Source organism: Bos grunniens, chromosome 29 (assembly GCF_055505025.1).
Source record: "Bos grunniens cultivar Pamir isolate PY7600 chromosome 29, Bosgru_T2T1.0, whole genome shotgun sequence".
In the NCBI taxonomy this organism is placed as follows: Eukaryota; Metazoa; Chordata; class Mammalia; order Artiodactyla; family Bovidae; genus Bos; species Bos grunniens.
The window spans coordinates 45,487,041-45,508,122 of NC_141193.1; the positions used below are offsets into that span (position 1 = coordinate 45,487,041).

At 37.0% G+C, this 21,082-nt stretch overlaps 1 protein-coding gene across 10 annotated transcripts in view; it reads right to left on the reverse strand.

Annotated features, from left to right (window-relative positions):
- Positions 1-21,082, reverse strand: part of NOX4 (NADPH oxidase 4) — a 183,390-nt gene that overhangs the window by 21,552 nt on the left and 140,756 nt on the right. For all 10 annotated transcript variants that reach the window (XR_015157409.1, XM_086383221.1, XM_086383220.1 and 7 more), the window contains 2 exons: positions 5,579-5,698; positions 3,949-4,057 (listed from right to left, as the gene is read on the reverse strand). Coding sequence is in view for 8 of the 10 variants with exons in the window: in XM_086383221.1 (XP_086239347.1) it covers positions 3,949-4,057; positions 5,579-5,698 (229 nt within the window). In the remaining 2 variants the exon portion in view is untranslated. Of the gene's footprint in view, positions 1-3,948; positions 4,058-5,578; positions 5,699-21,082 lie in introns of those variants that run through there.

Here is a 21,082-nt window from a genome sequence, read left to right on the forward strand (position 1 = left end):
AAGGAAATGGATGGGATTAGTTCTGCTATCTTCATAGATACAAAATCAAATATGCTAAATACTATAGTAATATTCCTTTAAATCCTCTCACTTATTTATTTTATTTGCTGAGTCTCTAAATGTTACTCACGATTTCACTCAGACAGAACATGATTTTCTTTACAAAAAAGTCAAAAGTGACACACAAAATGCATGCTAGGCATCACAGAAACCAAAACAAATGAAAACAAATAAGGTAGGAATGGAATCATTCCTACCTCCTTCCTATGCAGCACTGATCTCCCTTATATACAAATGTATGAGGTAGGGAGTGTATGTGCCAAAATAAAAGCATCTGGGAAAGCTCTCAAACACTTTGATATCTTGAAAAATAAATGGACCAAGAAAAATATCCAAAGAAAAGTGAATTCAACAAAGGGGGTAAAAGGGTTTTGACCCAGATGCTTCTTTCATCCAGAAGGCAAAACGAATCTGCTCACGACCCTGGCCTTGCCCTGGCTGAATCCTGAGTTGTGAAATCTACATTTAAAAAAATGTTATTCTTCTTAGGGCCTCCTTTCACCTCCCTAAAACAAAGAAATGCTAAAGAGAAGGGAAAGAAATCAAAATCAGGAGAAGGAAGGAACACAACAACCATGGTACATTCTGGAGAACAGAGATGAGTATCTGATGTGTCGAATCTGAGGAAAGGCCTAGAAGAGACCAGCACTTCTGCAGCAGCCAAACTATCACTGAGCATCAGTGTGCACAGTAGGCTTGCTGGAGAGGGTACAGGTTTGCTGGACCTTATTGCAGCAAATGAACCAACTGATTCCAAGTCCTGTTGCTATTATTCATTGGAAAGACTATTGCTGAAGCTCCAACACTTTGGCCACCTGTGTGAAGAGGCAACTCATTGGAAAAGACACTGATGCTGGGAAAGATTGAGGGCAAGAGGAGAAGAGGGCAAGAGAGGGTGAGATGGTTGGATGTCATCACTGACTCAACACGAATTTGAGCAAACTCCAGGAAATAGTGGAGGACAGAGGTTGCAAAGAGTTGGACGTGACTTAGTAACTCAACAACAACTGTTTTTATACAGCGTGAAAATAATGATTTTTAAGGGATATATTGGGACTCAAGCTCAAAGTTTTAGGAATGAAAAAAGTTATTTTGCAAATACAGAGTGACTAAGTGAGGTTATAGAACCCCTCTGGCACCCTTTACAGTAGTAAGGGCACCTGGCAGATGACCAAGAGACGTGTTTCTATTGCTATCACTGTCTGACCTTGAGACTTCTAGAGAGGCACTCAACTTACATAGGCCCCAGTTTCCTCATTAGGACAATGACCTCATCTCACAGATTTCCTCCAGAACTAAAACTACACATTCTCTGATAGGTGGCAATGCTAAATTATAAAATCCCAATAAAAACCTATTTTATTTTGAAAGTGATAAGTGATGATTCTCAGAACCCATAATATTCTTAAAATAATTATATTCCATGCCACAGATGCCTCAAGTTATATCCAAACACTAAAGTCATTTTAAAGCCCTTTATGAATTGAATCAGGATGCACAAATCTTAACTGTGAAGGAATGGAGGAATTTCCAAGTGCCAGTAATGGACAGCCCCTCACAAAACACATGACTTGCACTGATTTTTGTCTTAAATGTCTCCCGGGATGCTGCTCTGAGATCACGCCAATAACTGCTGCATCAATAATGTGTTCGGTGCCCACAGGCTCCAGAGAGAAGAATGCAGATTTAAATAACACATTTTAAACATCAATGTCTCCATTTTAGCTTATCCCTCATTGTAGACAAAAAACAGTATTTACTAAAACACACACACACACACACACACATGCTGAATTTGGTAACTCATTTGCAAATGCAGAAAATAAAAGTCTTTTCCTTTTAACATCACCCTCAGAGGGTCAAAGGACCCATGTCCATCCCCAGCTCTTGACGTGAAAAATCAAAACAGGTGTGCAGAGGTGTGTGTAGAAGATAATCAACACCCCATTGTTTACACTAGTTTTAAGCATTTATATTATTTATTCCATGGATTCCTAAGTATTAAACATATCCACCAAAAAACTTGAGAAGAAATTTTAAGATTCAACTACTTTGAATATCCAGCCATTTATATATTTTTTATTTCCTTTATTCCTTTCCTGCTCTGCTACTTGCCCTATAAAGCATCTATTATTTAAATGTGCTCTTGGATGCAAATTATAAGTTCTATATCTTTTCAAGAAAGAAAATTTTAATCTAGAAAAACAGGCAAAGGTAGAAATGGGAACTCCATCAAGAAATACAAGTGGTTGATAAGCAGAGGAAGAGAGGTTCAATCTCATTTGTTTCAAGGAAAAATACAGTGAGATCCCCTTGTTTAAGAAATGACTAGAAATGTAAAAGATTGGTAATATAATGTTTGGAATAAATTTCTCTTATATCCTTTGGTGGAAATGTAAATTGTTTTAGCATCTTTGGGGGACATTTTGTCAGTACCTATTACAAATTTAAATTCATTCCTAAAGTCCTCACAGCCTCCAACTCAGGAAGTCCAGTTTTAGACATTAATCTAGAGAAAACACACACTTGAAAGCGGTGATGATGTTCTTCTTGAAAGATTCTCCTCTCTTAACCTTAAGTACAGAACTACTACCTCTTGGTTTCCTACCGCCTCACTGGCCACTCTGATTAATCTCCTTTCCTGACTTATTACCCATTTTCTGCTCCTCTGGAAGCTGCAGTACTCCGAGAATTGTATTTTCACATATACTCTCAAGATGACCTACAATCATATCGGTCTACTCAAATCCTTTCAGTGGCTTCTCATCTGTCTGTTTTTTTCCTCCTGATTTAGCAGGCCCTTGGTGAGTCCCAGGAATTTGCACTTATTTTTTTTATTGTGGTAAAATACACATAGCATAAGATTGATCATTTTAGCTGTTTTTAAGTATACAGTTGATTAGCATTAAATATATTCATATGGTTGTGCAACCATCATCACCAATCCATTTCCAGAATTTTTTCATCTTCCCAAACTGAAACTCTATACCCATTAAACAGTAACGCCCCATTTCCCTCTGGGAAACCTCTGGCAACCACCATTCTATTGTCTGTCTCTATGAATTAGACTACTCCAGGTCCCTTATATGAAAGGAATCACACAACATTTGCCCTTTTGTGTCTGGTTAGATAGAAATACACTTTAAAAAAGCAATTTGCGGAACAATACAAATAGTATGTTAGAATTTTCAGAATGCTCATGAGTAACATCTGGTTAAGTGGATTAGATGGTGATGTTACTTCATGTAGATTACAAAAATCTGTAGCAACGATGCATATATGTATTACCTGAATAACTTAAAAAATAGATATATTAATAAACAAGTAAAAGTTACAGGTAAGATAGATGAATACAGGTAAGATAGATAGATACAGCCTGCTTTCATCTCTGGAAGGAATACAGCTTAGAATTCGGGATTTTTGAAATTCTGTACACTGGGCCAGAAGTTGGCTGATGATCCACTTGGAATGTTGAAGTTGGAGATACGAACTATGAGAATAAAGGCTGAAAAGTGTTACAGTAATTGTCTGCAGATGTTTTCTTCCATCTGTCCTCAGTCACAATCCCATTTGCATTCATATTTGCATAATATGTTTTCGATATGCATGTATTACCAACCATATGCATTCATTTCCATGTTAAAATATTCTGTTAAAACATGTCCTAGATATACAAATTCACAGATACCAATATCTGAAAAGATGTACACCAAATTATTAAAAGATTATATCTCTGTTTTTTTTTTTAAGCTTAAGGGATATTTTTCCTCCTCACTACTCCTCTGCATATTATTCTATAATGAGCACCTATTACTTTTATAATTTGAAATAAAATGGCTACTTTTAAAATTTAAAAGACTGCAAAAGTAAAAAGAAACCTAATTTTACCTTGTTATACAACACACAGAGTAAGTCTGCAAACCAGCGGAAGGACTGGATATCTCTGCATACCCAAATAAAATACAATCTTCTAAGCTTGTATGGTTTCCAGTCATCCCTTTAAAAATGAAATAACACAGGACTGATTATGATGGCAAAAGAATTAAGAATCCCTATATCCTTGAAATTTTGCTTCTCATTAGTAGGTAATCTACAGAGAAAACAGTCATCTACATTCTAGTATCTGATACACCACTTACTCTAATTCTCAATTTAAAATGCAATATACTGAGTCAGAGATACAATATAATCCATGAATTAAAGTGTTCATGTTTGTGGATACTATATGCATATTACCCATTCCACTTGGCAATAAACTAAACTCCTGGATCATCTCTGCATCTCAGGAAAAAAGTTTTCTTATTTTTCTGTTAATTCTATCACTCAGAAGGGCGCCAATGGTCATCTTGCCCTGGGTTCCAGGCAAAATGAGCCAAAACCATTCCGGAAAGCTGGTTGTTTATCCCCTTCTTAATAATCATTAAAGAAAGAGATTTCACAACCACCTACTATGTAATGCATTCCAGCAATTCACAATTCCAAGTCTGGATTCCTCCTTATAATTATGAAGTAAGCTTGAGGTTAACAAAATATTACTCCCTTGTTTAAACTTTAGGTGTCCAAATAACTTGCAATATGTTTTCAGAAACAACTAATTTCTGGCTTGGAATATAGTTATTTTTTTAAGAACCTCTCAAAAGGTCCCAAATTTATATCAAGGTTTTAAAATCAAATATCATTCAAACACATCACTTCAAATTATTATTTCTTTTTTCGTACTTCATAAAACAGACTTTTAATGAAAATTGTGTTTTCTTGAAAAGTGAATGGAATAGATTTTGTTTGTGGTTTCATGAGAATCCCTGTCAATTAATTTTTGCTTGTAAGCCAAAACTAAAATAACTGAATAAGTATATCCTGCTTAAGCAATCTTACTTCTGAAATTTCTATTCTTCAGTCTGTTATAAATCTGCTGAGTAACAGACCCAGGAATGATGTGCTCATTTGTCATCTCTTCAGAGAGGATTTCCTGATGATACCTCTACAATAACCCTGACCCTTTATTTCTATATCCCATTAATCTTTCTTCTCTTCACCACACTTCTAATATTTTCTGAAATGATGTTATTTGTGAATTTTTCACTGGTTTATATTTTGCCTGCCCTATTTGAAAGTAAACTTTTCAAGGGCAGAGACACTACTCAGTCATTGCTATATTACCAGTAACTGTAATATGAATCGCACATAAATGGTCAAAAATATTTGTTGACTAAATGAATTTGTAATGCCACTTACCCCTGATGAGAAAGCAGAGAAATAGGGGCCAGTGGAATGACTTTAATAGAGGAAAAGGACAGAGTAAGGCATAATTGTGATAAGGATGTTATTTTACAAGAGAACATGCTGAAAACCATAGACCACATATTGAGAAGCACTCATTTATCCCCCTTATCAATCGGTAAATAAGAGTGTTTTGAACAAGTAGAAGAATTCTGTAAGGAATTACTTCTTACTATAAGAGATGTCTGAAATAGACAGCTCTCTATGTGGACTAATACAATGGATCAAAATGACGTACAGCAGAGTGTTGAGGATTGACGCAAACGGAGTTACTCCAATGCCTCCAGCCACGCAGAGGCTAACCTCATAGTTCAGTGATTCTTCAAATGGACTTCCAAAGGGACCATCAATATATAGCCTGTGGAGGAGGCAGACAAGGGTGGAAAAAAAATGAAAGTGAGTTAAATTAAGTTTCTATAATATGTGGCAAGTATGCTAAATCTAGTGTCTAAGCTTTGTAATAGCCCAGGCCTCATTTCATTGTTTCCCTTCGCAATAAGTCTAAAGGAACAAAAAGTGTTTATGAACTATGAATATAAAAACAAGTACATCGGTTTCAATGCATTCCTATTTTGAGGGAAATATTACTTAACGTGAAGGGAAATGTAGATAGGACCATGATGGTGAGCCAAGGACTAGTTAAAGCTTTGATTTATTTTATTACTATATACTGGACTAAATTAAAATATCTTGTTTTATTGTGTCTAAATTCAATAATGCTATTCCCCATGGTAAAGTCAGTAGCAAAAATATTTCTTGAAACCTTTACCATGTAAACAGAAAAGAAGCTGACCCTGTTCCTCTTCTTGCTCTGGCCAGGTTTATTAGTATAGAGCCTACAACAATCTCAAAGGAATCTCTCATTACTTTGTATATTCAAATATATATGTGTGTGTGTGTGTGTGTGTGCATGTGTATGTCTCTGTGTATGAAATCCCGCTTAACTACAATGAAACTTGTTAACTGCTCACTCAATATTCATCCTTCCATTCTCTCTTATTTTTTTAAATTGACATATAGTTGATTTACAATGCTCTGTTAGTTTGTGTGTTTGTGTGTATAGCAGTGATTCAGTTATACATATACACATATCTATTCTTTTTTGGATTATTTCCCTTTATAGGTTATTGTACATATTGTACAATACTGATTAGAGTTCCCTGGGCTATATAGTATAGGTTCTTGTTCATTATCTATTTTATATACAGCAGTGTGTATGTATTATTCTAAATTCCTAATCTGTACTTCCTCCCCCGTCTTTGGTAATCATAAGTTTGTTTTTTATGTCTGTGAGTCTGTTTCTGTTTTGTAAATAAGTACATTTGTATCATTTTTTTTAGACTCCACATATAAGCATTATTATATAATATTTGTCTTTCTCATTTTGCTTTAGCGTGATAATCTCTAGGTCCATACACATTGCTGTAAACGGCATGATTTCATTCTTTTATGGCTGAGTAACATTCCATTGTATGTGTACATGCTGCTGCTGCTAAGTCCCTTCAGTCGTGTTTGACTCTGTGCAACCGCATAGACAGCAGCCCAACAGGCTCCTCTGTCCCTGGGATTCTCCAGACAAGAACACTGGAGTGGGTTCCATTTCCTTCTCCAATGCATGAAAGTGAAAAGTGAAAGTGAAGTCACTTAGTCGTGCCCGACTCTTAGCGACCCCGTGGACTGCAGCCTACCAGGCTCCTCCGTCCATGGGATTCTCCAGGCAAAGTACTGGAGTGGGGTGTCATTGATATTACATATATATATACCACTTCTTCTTTATCCATTTATCTGTTGATGGACATTTAGGTGTTATTATTGCTTAATAACAAAACATACATGTTATTCAGGGAAGCAAAGTGCTCAGCTAAAATATTACACATCCAAGACTGACTTGCATCAATTCTGGCTGCGTGACTATGTTCAGCCTAATGTGATTTAAACGTAAGTGCAATTAGAAAACCCGCAGCACTGTTTACAGTAGCCAAGACATGGAAGCAATCTAAATGTCCACTGACAGAGGAATGGATAAAGAAGACACAGTACATACAGACAATGGGGTATTACTCAGCCATTAAAAATAAGGAAATGCCATTTGCAGCAACACAGACAGACCCAGAGATTGTCATACTGAGTGAAGTAAGTCAGACAGAGAAGGAAAAATATTGTACAGCATCCCTATACCTGGAATCTAAAAAGAAATGATACAAATGAACTTATTTATAAAACAGACTTAAAGAATGAGCTTATGGTTGCCAGGGGGGAAGAACAGCGGGAAGGGATACTTAGGGAGTTTGAAAACAACATGTACACACTGCTACATTTAAAATGGATAACAAACAAGGACCAGTGAACTCCGCTCAGTGTTATGTGGCAGCCTGGATGGGAGCGGGGTTTGGGAGAGAGCGGATACATCTACATGCATGGCTGAGTTCCTTTGCTGTCCACCTTAAACTATCACAAGATTGTTAATCAGCTATACTCCAATAAAAAATAAAAAGTTAAAAAAATACCAATCACTCCATCCCTTCTTTTTTTTTTTTCTATTGAAATGTCCAGGTGGCAATTTCAATTTCAATAAAATAACTGCTGTGTTCCTATAACCTCGTAACTAAGACCTATAAACCAGTTAACCAAAATTTCTATAAATGGATTTTAGTGTAACAATAAAAAGAGGTATTTGCAGATGCAAAACAAAGAAAAATTGGAAGGCTCCTTGAAGGAAGCTGTCTTGCTTGAAAGTTGCATCTCTTTATCTCTGTCCCTTTCTTTCCTCCTTCTTGGTACCTGAATACGTGTTGACTTGATGACCTAAATTTATCTTTGATGACTGTAAAATTGCCATACTATGGACTGCTTAGTTCTAGATACCTTTATGTTTAAAAAACCACATATATATAAAACACTGCCATTTTAAAGCTTCTTTCTTAGTAAAAATAAATTTCTTAAAAAATAATAATTGTCCAAAAAAACAAATTTGTGTAGTCAGCCTAATGATATAAATATCTTTATTGTTAATACTGTTAATCTCTCTCATTACTGTGGGGGGTTTCAGCCAAGAACCTAGATAGGTAAAGAAAAATTATTTTTCATTCTCAACACTTCTTAAAAGGCATAACAAAGGACATTTTATTTGACTAACAAAGAACAGAGTAAGGAATCATGAAGTTACCTCTTTCCTACTTATCTGCTTTCCAGCCCACACACACACCCTCCCCGCACCCTAAATAACTACTCTCTGATATTCTGAAATAACTTTGGGCAAGAAGACAAGAACGTGGGGTTCTAGTCATTCACTAGCATTGGTATCACAGGCAAGTTACTTATCCTACCTCTGATTTCCTTCATCCAAAAAAAAAAAAAAGAAAACAAACAAGTACCAATTAGATGTGACATGGAAAAAGCCTACTAAGAATTGTACAGGGCCGCAAATATCAGACATGCTTTAATTTAATGGCATCAGCGAGTGCCTCCAGAACCATCAAGCCCTTGGAGAGTCCAGCATCAACACAAGAAATGAACTAAGTTCAGTGTGAGATGAGAGATGCATGTAGGAATTTGATCTGAAGGAGATTAAATAAATGGGGGGAAATTAATGTGCTCTTATATAATTCAACATATAATAAAGGAAGGTTTACTCTGAGTAAGGCACAGGTACTATCTGCTGCAGCAAAAAAAAGAAATTAAAAAAAAGGAGAAAAAACAGAAAGAGATTAGGAACTGAGTAATCACAACTTCAGTCTTTAAAAAGGTTATAAAGAGGGAAGTGGTTAAGACAAAAACATACACAAGAAGGAAATACAACACAATTTTAGAAGCGTGTTATATAGCCATATTGCATACATTCAATGCTTTGTACTTTTCACTATAATGCTATACCTGTAACATTTTGTGATGTGAGTACAGTATTATCATCTCCATTCAATAAATGAGGCACTTGAGACCACAAGGGGCCATGACCAGTCTGAAGTTTCATGCCTCCTAGATGGAATATTCGGATGGGGATGGGGGATAGGGTGTGAGGGAGATGAAAAAGTGAAGAAAGATGGGCCGTATCTAGTTTGTAAAGAGAACCTGTTAGGTTGTGCAACTCAGATCTAAATACAACTTTCCACTTGGAATAAGAGGTACTTCAGTGACAGTCATGGGTCATACGAGAGAATTTTCTGGAACTAACCCTGCCTGTGTCCAAGGAGAAATGGAGGTGTACCACTGCCACCCAGCTGCTTTGTTTGAGCAGCCTGTGCTCCATCAGGCAGGGGCTAAATGTGAAAAAACAAACAGACACTCTCTCAATGAGTGTGTGAAGCAAAGGGTGTCGCCCAGCATCCAGTTCTCCAAGAACCAAGCCATTAGCCACTGCAGCTGCTGACGATGGTACACCCTGAAAGGAGCTCGGGGTCAAGAAAAGATGACGTGCACTGCGCTCTGGGAAAACAGGCAAAAAGAAAAAAAAAATCTTTCATATATAGGTATAAATATTTCAGGAGAACTTTTTATGAACCTGGATTCTTGCATCTTCCTACACTAGAAAAATCACTAAAATCATTCATTGGTATATCTGTTCCTCAGACCTAATGGCAAGCTTCTACTGAGATGTGTGCTCGATTACACCAACCTCTTCATCAAAATCACGTGTATGCTGGTCTCCACCCCTAGCTCTTTGAAATCGTTTCTCAAAGCTACCTTAAAGGCTCTTTGCTGGGCTGCTTTCCTCACTAAGGTACTGAATTAAGTCAATTCCCAGCTCTTATGTTGTACGATTTCTGTTTTTTTCCCCAGTTGACACCAGCCTTTGCAGGGATATGAAAAAGAGTCTGTTTTTCTCAGCAAAAGTGATCTGGGGTCGAATTTTGGAATTGTTCAGGGGTGTTTAAGTTTTATAGCCATGCACTTACAAGTTAAAAAAAAAATACTATTATTACGGAAATTCCAGCAAGGGATGAGGATGGGGTGGGGAGGCTGAATAGTTTTGTTGTTATGATTCTGAAATGCGCTGTCCCCAGTTTCTCTGTGAACATAAAATTACTGTTTAATTGCACATTTTGAAATGTGCAAGTTTCTTAGTAACTAAAATTTCACATTAGAGAATAGATTGAATATTGGAAATATATTCAATAAAGATATTTTATGTGATGTGCTAGCCTAAAACATAAAAGACCTTGTGACTATTAGCTGTGCCCAAAGAAAGAGAAGGCTGAGAGGACAGTATATAAGGGTAAAAGTAAATATATATTTTTTCTTAATAGGCATTAGGTAGATGATAACACTGAACAACTTTATAGCACCTTGAAGGTTATGAAACACATCTCTATCAAGCTCCGGTTTGATCTCAGATCAATCCTGAGTTTGGCAAAAATGGGCATTCCTCCATATATTCTCTTTCGGTTGTTGTCAAAGGAAATGTTATTTTTTAATGAAATTTCAGTGTATAACAAGGCTCTGGGACAGTGAGGTTTCTATAAGAGAATAGCTATATTTGAAGTCACCCTGAGTATTTAACTTATATGCAGAGTACATTATGAGAAACGCTGGGCTGGAAGAAACACAAGCTGGAATCAAGATTGCCGGGAGAAATATCAATAACTTCAGATATGCAGATGACACTACCCTTATGGCAGAAAGTGAAGAGGAACTTAAAAGCCTCTTGATGAAAGTGAAAGAGGAGAGTGTAAAAGTTGGCTTAAAGCTCAGCATTCAGAAAACGAAGATCATGGCATCTGGTCCCATCACTTCATGGGAAATAGATGGGGAAACAGTGGAAACGGTGTCAGACTTTATTTTTTGGGGGGCTCCAAAATCACTGCAGATGGTGACTGTAGCCATGAAATTAAAAGACACTTATTCCTTGGAAGGAAAGTTATGACCAACCTAGATAGCATCTTAAAAAGCAGAGAGATTACTTTACCAACAAAGGTCCATCTAGTCAAGGCTATGGTTTTTCCTGTGGTCATGTATGGATGTGAGAGTTGGACTGTGAAGAAAGCTGAGCACTGAAGAATTGATGCTTTTGAACTGTGGTGTTGGAGAAGACTCTTGAGAGTCCCCTGGACTGCAAGGAGATTCAACCAATCTATCCTAAAGGAGACCAATTCTGGGTGTTCTTTGGAAGGACTGCAAGGAGATCCAACCAGTCCATCCTAAAGGAGACCAGTCCTTGGTTCTTTGGAAGGACTCCAATACTTTGGCCACCTCATGTGAAGAGTTGACTCACTGGAAAAGACTCTGATGCTGGGAGGGATTGGGGGCAGGAGGAGAAGGGGACGACAGAGGATGAGATGGCTGGATGGCATCACCGACTCGATGGACAAGAGTTTGGGTGAACTCCAGGAGTTGGTGATGGACAGGGAGGCCTGGCGTGCTGCGATTCATGGGGTCGCAAAGAGTCAGACACAACTGAGTGACTGAACCGAACTGAACTGATCTTTGAAGTAAATTAGACATCCCAAGGCTTATTCTTCTAACCAAAATAAATGTATAGGCCTGATCTTTCTGCTTATGTAAAGATGCTGCAGTGTAAAACCAACACCCTTTTCCTTGACTTTTCTGATATCAGTAAAGCTATGTAACTGGCACAGAGCTGCCTGTGTTAGATGAATTATTTGTCATTATTACATAGGAGTTAAATGGTATTATTCTATTTCACTGAGTAGGAAGCTGAGGTTCTAGAAGTTTAAATATTTCCTCAAGGATACACACTTAATAAGCGGTTTACATCTACCACCAGAATAAACTCCATCTCTGTTTATGAAATCCAACAAACTATACTATCTTCCTAAAAGGGACTTTATTCTAATTCTTTCAAGCACAGAAATAATCAACTGAACTTTTTTCTATAGATATTAGCTCTCTTTATGCCTGAAAACATTTTTACCTTAAAGTCTACTATATCTGAAACATCATTTCTTTGGTTAGAATGTCTCTGCTGTATTCTTTACCTTCTTCAGCTTTTCAGCCTGTCTTTATCTTCATGTTCTGAGTGGAGCTCTTGCAAACAGCTTATCAGCCCCTTTCATTTTCTCATTTCAGTCTGACGGTCTCTCCCTTGGAACTGTTGAATTTGGTTCAACAATGTTGAATTACCCGCCACACTACCGCCTTGAACTGTTTGTCTAACTTTTGGTTTCTTCTCCTCTCTTTTCTTTCCTTGATTACTTTTATGTTAAGTGTTGGCCTCTGCTTTTACTTTTCAGTAAGTAAATAATGACTTTTCCTAGAGTGAATTTATTTTTATTTTGTTGCTTGGGATTTATTGATAGCCCCAAATTTGAACTAACATTTCTTAAAATATTACATCTCCTTTCACTATCTCTTTTTTTATCTTTTAAACCTCTAATGTAAGGTGAACTTCTCACTCCATCTCCCACATCTCAACCTTTCTTTCATATTCCCCATATATTTGTCTCTGTGTGCTGCATTATGGATAATTATTTCAGTTCTATTTGCCAATTCTCCATGGCTGTAATAAACTGCTCAAGTTTGTGATATTGTTATCTCTCACTTCTAGAAGTTCTATTAGCTCTTTTTCAAAAATGTCTTGAGAAATTTGATTGTCCTTTGTCTCAATCATTAGTTTATTTTTTATGGAGGAGAAAGAAAGAGTGGCTTTATTACTTTCCCAGGCAAAGGCGGAACACAGTAGGTTAGTGCAGGAAGAACTGTGCCCCTCAATTATTCTTTGAATACTCTTTTATTCTTTAGACATATTAAACATTTGCTTCATACTTTTTAAATAGACAACTTTACTAACAACTACTCATGCTGATTCGTTTCCACATCTTCTAAAAATATGAGCTCCTTGGTGCCTCATGTATAGGAATCCTTTGAAGATTAAAATGTATCCCCCCAAAAGAGGATTTTCATTTTCCTCTTCCTGAATCTGGAATCAGTTTAAACTAAATTTTTGTCTGTTTTCATTGGGCTATGCACATATTATGAACTCACTGTTCTAACCCAAGTGAGATGGAGCTCGTGTTTATTAAGTATCAGGAGAGATTTATTTTCCAGTTCCTCTCAGAATCAAGGACAAAATAAGTCAATTGTCTTCACTACCTCTTTCTGCAGAGCCAACTATCTAACCTCTACTTTATTCACAGAACATATTTTACTTGAGGAGTCTGGACCATTTGCAGGAATCTCTGACCTGCCCTCCAACCCGATTCAGAACCCACACATTAACTCTTGTCTACCACATGCATGGCCTAACCTTTGAGGGATAAGCTATGAGTTACAGCATTCACTTCACTTATTCATCTAGATAGGATATTCTTTGTGGCTTATTACCACAAGCAATTATTTTTATCTCCTACAATATCAAACATGTATTAAAGTTATTAATGTGTTGTGTGCTTAGATTTGTAGGCTTTCTATATACTGGTCAGATTATTATTGAGCATAAAGTATGTTATATAATGTTTATTTTTTACTCTTAAATTCAAACATACATATACATAAGGAGCCTCCCAGGTGGCGCTGGTGGTCAAGAACACACCTGCCAATGCAGGAGACATAAGAGATGTGGGTTGGATCCCTGGGTCAGGAAGATCCCCTGGAGAAGGAAATGGCAACCCACTCCAGTACTCTTGCCTGGAGAATGCTATGAACAGAGGAATCTGGGAGGCTACAGTCCATGGGGTTACAAAGAGTCACACAGGCCTGAAGTGACTTAGCATGCACGCATATACATAAACGTATAGCTGGATCACTGCTGATAGACTTAGTTCTTGTAGAAAGTTAAGGAGAATTTTTTTTTGCTCTTTGTTTTTTGTACTGGCTAATGTAGCCTTGATCTGCTAATATGTGACTTGAAATGCTTATTAATATGAGGAAATTAGTTTCAATAATATAAAATAAAAGCTGCCAAACTCTTCAAACTGTCCACATACTAGGCAGTTACCTGGAAGCATGAATTATGAGCTGACAGTTCCTAGTGAATTTTGAAGTAAAGCACCTAACCAAATTTCACACCCCAGTCCAATGTATCTTTAAACCCAGCTGCAAGCCATATTAAAATAAAATTACTTCTGAAAGCTGTTGGAGAGAATACATTCAGCTAAAATCAACACTTTAAGATTGAATTTAGATCTTTAGACTTGAATACTACATCAGCCTTTCCAACAAAGAGTGCTATTTTAAAATTTATATTTAATATGAACTGTTATTTATTAAGATGATAGTGAATCTTTTTACTTTTCTGTCCACTTACATGCCTTTAGGCTTAAATATTTTGCAATTTCTTTTTCTCAAACAAATCATCCCATCCTTTTTCTAGCTCTCCTCTTTTTTTCCATATGGCAACTTTATCTTTCTGCTGAAAGCAAGGTGTACAGCAGGTCTTTATCTTAATTGCTGGCTAATTTTAGTTTGAATAAACTTTTAAACCTCAAATTTATTTGTGCTGTATTTTGCTTTGCCACTTCTTTTCTATTAGTGTAGAAAGCTCAATCCAGTTAAGAAGTAGACCATGATTTCGATCATTATTATACATGTTGTCTTCACAGCCAAAAAAAAAAAAAATGAGAGTGGAACAGAAAATATGGGACAGATAATCATTATAAAATGATTGTATAAACTGTAATTCAAAGTAAATTAACTAAAATCTCAAGTTCAGTAAATTACTGTTGGTCTAGAATAAGACAATAAAATAGAGTAAAGGATCTTTCAAGAGATTCACATAAAACATAAGGGTACAAAAAATTGAAAGTTAAAGAATAAAGACATAAGAGGGAAATGTATTCAAAAGCAAAATATTTGTAGTTAACATTTAGTTCAGATGAAACACACTTTAAGGAAAAAAACCAATGCAGATATGGTGTTATTAATCACTGATAACTCAGCTGGGTGGAGAGGGCCTTCACATTTTCTTTTGCTATCAAAGACAGGTGACCACGAGGAGAGAGGCTTCCTTATTCTCCTCTCTTCTTTTCTGTTCAGTAAGCAGAGCACTTCTCTCTTCCCTGGTCACAGCTATGATAAAATTCGATCTTGAAAGGAATGAAAAGCCCTTCTTTAGCCTTTGACTAATACATGGTATGTTTCCATTAAAAGTGTGGTTCTTGGAGCAAAAGTATCAATTCTACATGAGACCTTGGTAGAAATAGACTCAGATCCAACTTCGGACTTGCTGAATCAGAATCTGTGTTTTATTAGGGCTCCCGGGTGGTTTGTAAGCACATTAAGGTCTGAGATGCATTGCTGTTATGCTTCCCTGGCGGCTCAGATGATAAAGAATCTGCCCACAATGCAGAAGACATGGGTTTGATCCCTGGGATGGGAAGGGAATGGATACCAACTCCAGTATTCTGCTTGGAGAATTCCATAGACAGAGGAGCCTGACAGGCTACAGTACGTGGGGTCACAAGAGCCAAACGCGACTGAGTGACTAAGCACACACAGTGCATCTTTCCAGAGAACTCCATTAATGTTGATAATAAAGTGGGATTTTTCCATCTAATTTTCTTTTGTATTCTGTGAATCTTCTTTGAGACTTTGTAGAAAGTGATGAATTCGTTCTTTCAAGACCTGGAGAGTAATGTCTGCTATCTGAATGTGAATCTTCCCCAAAATTGAATGGTTAATAGAGAATACAAATAAAATCCAACATAATTCACATTAGCATTACCAGGAGCAGAGAATAACTGTTCTAGAAAAATAAGCACTAAATACCAACAGAAAAAAATGTGGGTGAAAAGGAAGATAGGCAAATAGCGTTACATATATATCACTGCAGACTCTGAAACGAAACCAAAACAAAACGATGAACATAGAACTATGTTTAAAAATAAAATCCAAGAAAGAATTCAGAAATACCATCAATAAAGTCTCAGCCTATAAAGTTAGACAGCCTTTGGGAATTAAGTGTAATATCATCATATTTTGTGAGTATATGGATTTTAATGTTTGGCTCATCTTCCTCTGCCATCATTTTTCTCTTCCTTAGATGATCTGGAATACAGAATCCCAAAATGTAAAATTTCAGTGGGGGACCCAATTTACCAGCTGCAACATTTTTCAGACAGAAAAAAAAATAATCACTGTCCCATAAGTTTTTATCACTCTATTTTCTATGTTTACTCTTTGATTGTAGAAGCTTTCAATAAACAGGAGGAAAATTTTATTGGGTTGGCCAAAATGTTTGGGGTTTTTCATAGGCTGTTACAGAAAAACCTGAACAAAATTTTGGCTAACCCAATATAAGTAGGATAAATAGGTATAACAAAGTACTGCGCACAAAAGTGCTTTGAAAACAACAAAACACCACAAAATAAAACATATTTTTATAAATATAGCTAGCCTTATTGTCTAGGAATCAGCATGTTTCCTCCTTGGGTTTTACTACTAACTCAAAAACCCAGGAAAACCAGGATGCTGTGTTAAAATAGTTTATTTAGCTCAGTTGTTATCTCCAGTTGCTGGTGTACAATAGGCACCAACAATTTTTGGTTGAAAGAAGTACTGAAAGAACAACACATGCTCCACATGGTCACTTGCCTTTAACTTTAGAGCCTTAATACACTTGCGACCCCTTCACTAGAAGGGAGAATGCTTACCGCAGGGTAAAATTCTCTGTTCTCAAAACTTTCACAGCAATTTCTTTCAGTACAGAGATTTCAACAGCAAAAATTAGTCTTTTAAAATCTGAGTAGGAGGGAAAATGCAGCTTAAAAGACTTATTTAAAAAAAACTTAAGGAAGTGAATAAAACTTGTTTAATATATAGCATTATAGTAAATTAGAATGTAGGCGCTAAATCAAGTTTAAATCACAGCTACACCAGCTGGTAGGTGCTCCCTTCAGCAAGTCACCTATCACTTGGTAACTCAGTTACACTCTTTGTAAACAGAAGGTGATGTGAATAATACACGCCTCACTGATCATTATAAGGCTTAAATGGGGTAATTCAGGTAAGGTAAAGACCATTGCTTGTCTGCCCTTTATCCGTTTTCCTGTCCTCATTCCCAATTTTTGGTGGTGTTACTGTAATGCATTCACTTAAGACAAAAATGACTATATTAATAATTCCCACCTTTTCTTACAAAGACATAGGATCCACTTTAGGCTAATAGGATGTAACATGTTTGAGGCTGGGGTCCTGAAAAGTTCCTTGGAAAGGAGGACACTGACTCAACTTGCCTATATTTTTCATGCTTTTCTTTCTCTGTCTGGAAAGAGAATATGATGGCGGAAGCTGAATGAAGCATCTTACAATCAAGAGAAGGAAAGGGGACAGGACTTGCAGACACCTGAGATGTAATATGCTGACTCAATCAATATAAGCCACCACTTATCTTTTTTTCTCAGTTTTTTTGTTTCTTTTCTGGCCTCACTGCTCAGCTTGTGGGATTTTAGTTCCCCAACCAGGGACTGAAACTGGGCCCTCAGCAGGGAGAATGTGGAGTCCTAACCACTGGACCATGAGGGATTTCCCTAAGCCACCAGTTATCTTGGTACATGTTGTCACATGAGAAAAATAAGCCCCCATCATTTTAGCTATATTTTTATTTTATGTAGTTGAATGTAAATATACTTGACAAAAGTTTTAACATGGTGCCTGGACATAGTAAGCATGTGATAAATATTACATATTATCATTAATAATAAAAATCCATAATTTATATCCATTTAATGCTGATGCAAATGTACATTTTGGAAAATAATTTTCCTTTTTATCTTCATCTGATTAGCTTTCCTTTTTATCTTCATCTGATTAGCTTTTACTTTAAAAGTTATTCTAATTTAGAAAAAGTCAATAACTATCTGAGACCCTTACTTCTTGAAACCTAAAATAAGGTATCATAATAATAGATACTCCTCATTGAACATTTATTTGGAATTTTGCAGGCCAGAATACCAGAGTGGGTAGCCTTTCCCTTCTGCAGGGGATCTTCCCAACCCAGGGATCGAATCCAGGTCTCCCACATTGCAGGCGGGTTCTTTACCAGCTTAGCCACAAAAGAAGCCCAAGAATACTGGAGTGGGTAGCCTATTCCATCTCTAGCGGATCTTCCTGACCCAGGAATTGAACCAGGGTCTCCTGTATTGCAGGCAGATTCTTTACCAACTGAGCTATGAGGGAAGCCCTTCCTTTAATTCAGGGCCTATCTAAATGTTCTATATATACCTTCACTCCTAATCCACATCACAACTTTCACAGGAAGGTATAATCTCCCTTTTACTAGAGAGGGAACCAAAACTCAAAAATCTTGAGCAATTTCCTCAAGCCCACACATCTATTAAAAAGAAAGATTGTCACTCAATCTCACTCCTGAGCATATATGTGGAAAAAGACATAGTCTGAAAGGATACATGCTCCCTAGTGTTCATTCATTCTTCACAATAGCCAAGACATGGAAGCAACCTAAATGTCCATCAACAGAGGAATGGATAAAGAATACGTGGTACATGTATAAATGGAATACTACTCAGCCACTAAAAAGAAAATAATAATGCCACTTGCAGCAACATGAATGGACCTGGAGATTGTCATACTGTGTGAAATAAGTCAGACAGAGAAAGAGAAATATCATATGACATCCCTTATATGTGGAATCTAAGCAAGAAACGATCGAACTTATTTACAAAACAGAAACAGAATCAAGACTTAGAGAATGAATATATGGTTGCTGAGGCTAAGGGATAATTAGGGAGTTTGGGATGGACATGTACACACTGCTATATTTAAAATAAATAACCAACAAGGACATATTGTGTAGCACTGAGAATTCTACTCAATGTTATGTGGCCACCTGGATGCGAGGGGAGTTTGTAGATGTACAGCTGAGTCCATTTGTTGGCCACCTGAAACTCTCACAGCATTGTTAATCTGCTATACTCTAATATAGAATAATAAGTTTTAATTAGAAACTTAAAAAATTATCTATCAACATTTTTCTTAATAACATTTTTAAACAAAAAAAAAGGAAGATTATTATTAAATTTCTGGTAAGACTGCCTCCAAAGCTCATCTTCTTAATGATTGCATATTAATGATTACAATCAATTTTAAATTATTTTGATTAGGGAGAAGACATAAAGTGTTAGTCGCTTGGTCGTGTTTGATTCTTTGAGACCCCCTGGACTGTGGCCCAGGCTCCTCAGTCCATGGAATTCTCCAGGCAAGTATACTGGATTGGGTTACCATTCCCTTCTCCAGGGAATCTTCCTGACCCAGGGAACATAAAAGCAAAATAAAATATGAAAAGGGCACATTGTGTCGAGGAACTCCTGGAAAATCCTGCTTTGCGGGATAGAAGAGTTTGGAGCCATCCCTCCTATGACCATTTTTTTTCTGGGGAAATGATGAATGTGATTAACTACTTCCCTAAAGAGGATAGGTGTCGATTTAGAGCATTCATTCCCGGGAAGTAATCGTATCAATAAAAACAACAAGAAGTGGGAGGGAGGGAGTTAAAAAAGTTGAGAAGGTCCTTGGAATCTTTCTATCTTTCTCTAATGGTCCTCAAATGTTAGTTTGCATCAGAAATTTTTGAAGGGCTTGCTAAAATAGAGTGCTGGACTCCACACCCAGATTTCCTGGGTCAATAAGTCTGGGGTGAAATCTGAGAATCTGTATTTCTAACAATAGCCCAGGTTACATTGATGGTGCTAGTAAAGCAGGTAAGGATACAGAGTGAGCTGGTGCAGGTGGGAATTTTAAATATGGTGACCTGGGCAGACCCTTAACATTTAAGTGAAGGCTTGGTAGGAGGTGGTGGGTGGTCACCCACGTTGTTCAGACATTAGGAACAGCTTAAGGAAGAAAATTTCACCAGTAGGTGAAAGAAATCACCAGAGGGCTAAGGAATCTCTGTAACTAATGAGTGATGAATACTAATGCAATCTCATACATAAATAAAAGCAACATTTTTTGAAAAACTGCTTTGATTGATATGTTTCTTGGAGTTCTGAATTATACAAGCAAAGTTTTCCAAACAGAAAAATTAATTAATTTAACGGCTCCAAGGAGAAAAATTCTTTGGCAAGGAATTCCCATAAAACAAACATATTATCAAAATTATATGACTATAAACATTAAGAATTGATTAAATTTTTAACTGCTTTTAAACTATTCATTTACACTGTAGGTTCATAAGGAAAAAAGGAGAAGTGGGCAGCAGAGCATGAGATAGTTAGATAGCATCATTGACTCAACGAACATGAATTTGAGCAAACTCCAGTTTGGGACAGGGAATGCTGGAGTGCTGCAGTCTGTGGAGTTAAAAAGAGTCGGACACAACTCAGAGACTGAACAACAACAAATAGGTAATAAACTGGTCTTAAAATCATGGTTTAACTCTGATAACTCTGCCAATACTGTTGAGGAGTTACATATACATCACCTTATGCAAAAAGGACTTTCCTGTTGGCTCAGATGGTAAAGAATCTGCCTGCACTGCAGGAGACCCAGGTTCGATTCCTGGGTCAGGAAGATCCCCTGGAGAAGGAAATGGCAACCCACTCCAGTATTCTTGCCTGGAGAATCCCATGGACAAAGGAGCCTGGTGGGCTACCATCCTTGGAGTCGCAATGAGTGGGACACGACTGAGCAGCTGATACTTTCACTGCATGCAAAAGGGAGGCTGTTTCTATCCAAGGGTATTAAGATAGGATTCTAAGATTTTTAACAAAGGAAGAACTTCAGGCCACTTTCTCTCTCAACTGATAGACAATTTCTGCGTAAAACAGGAACAGGGCTTCCCAGGTGGCGCAGTGGAAAAGAATCCGCGGGCGAATGCAGGAGATGCAGCAGA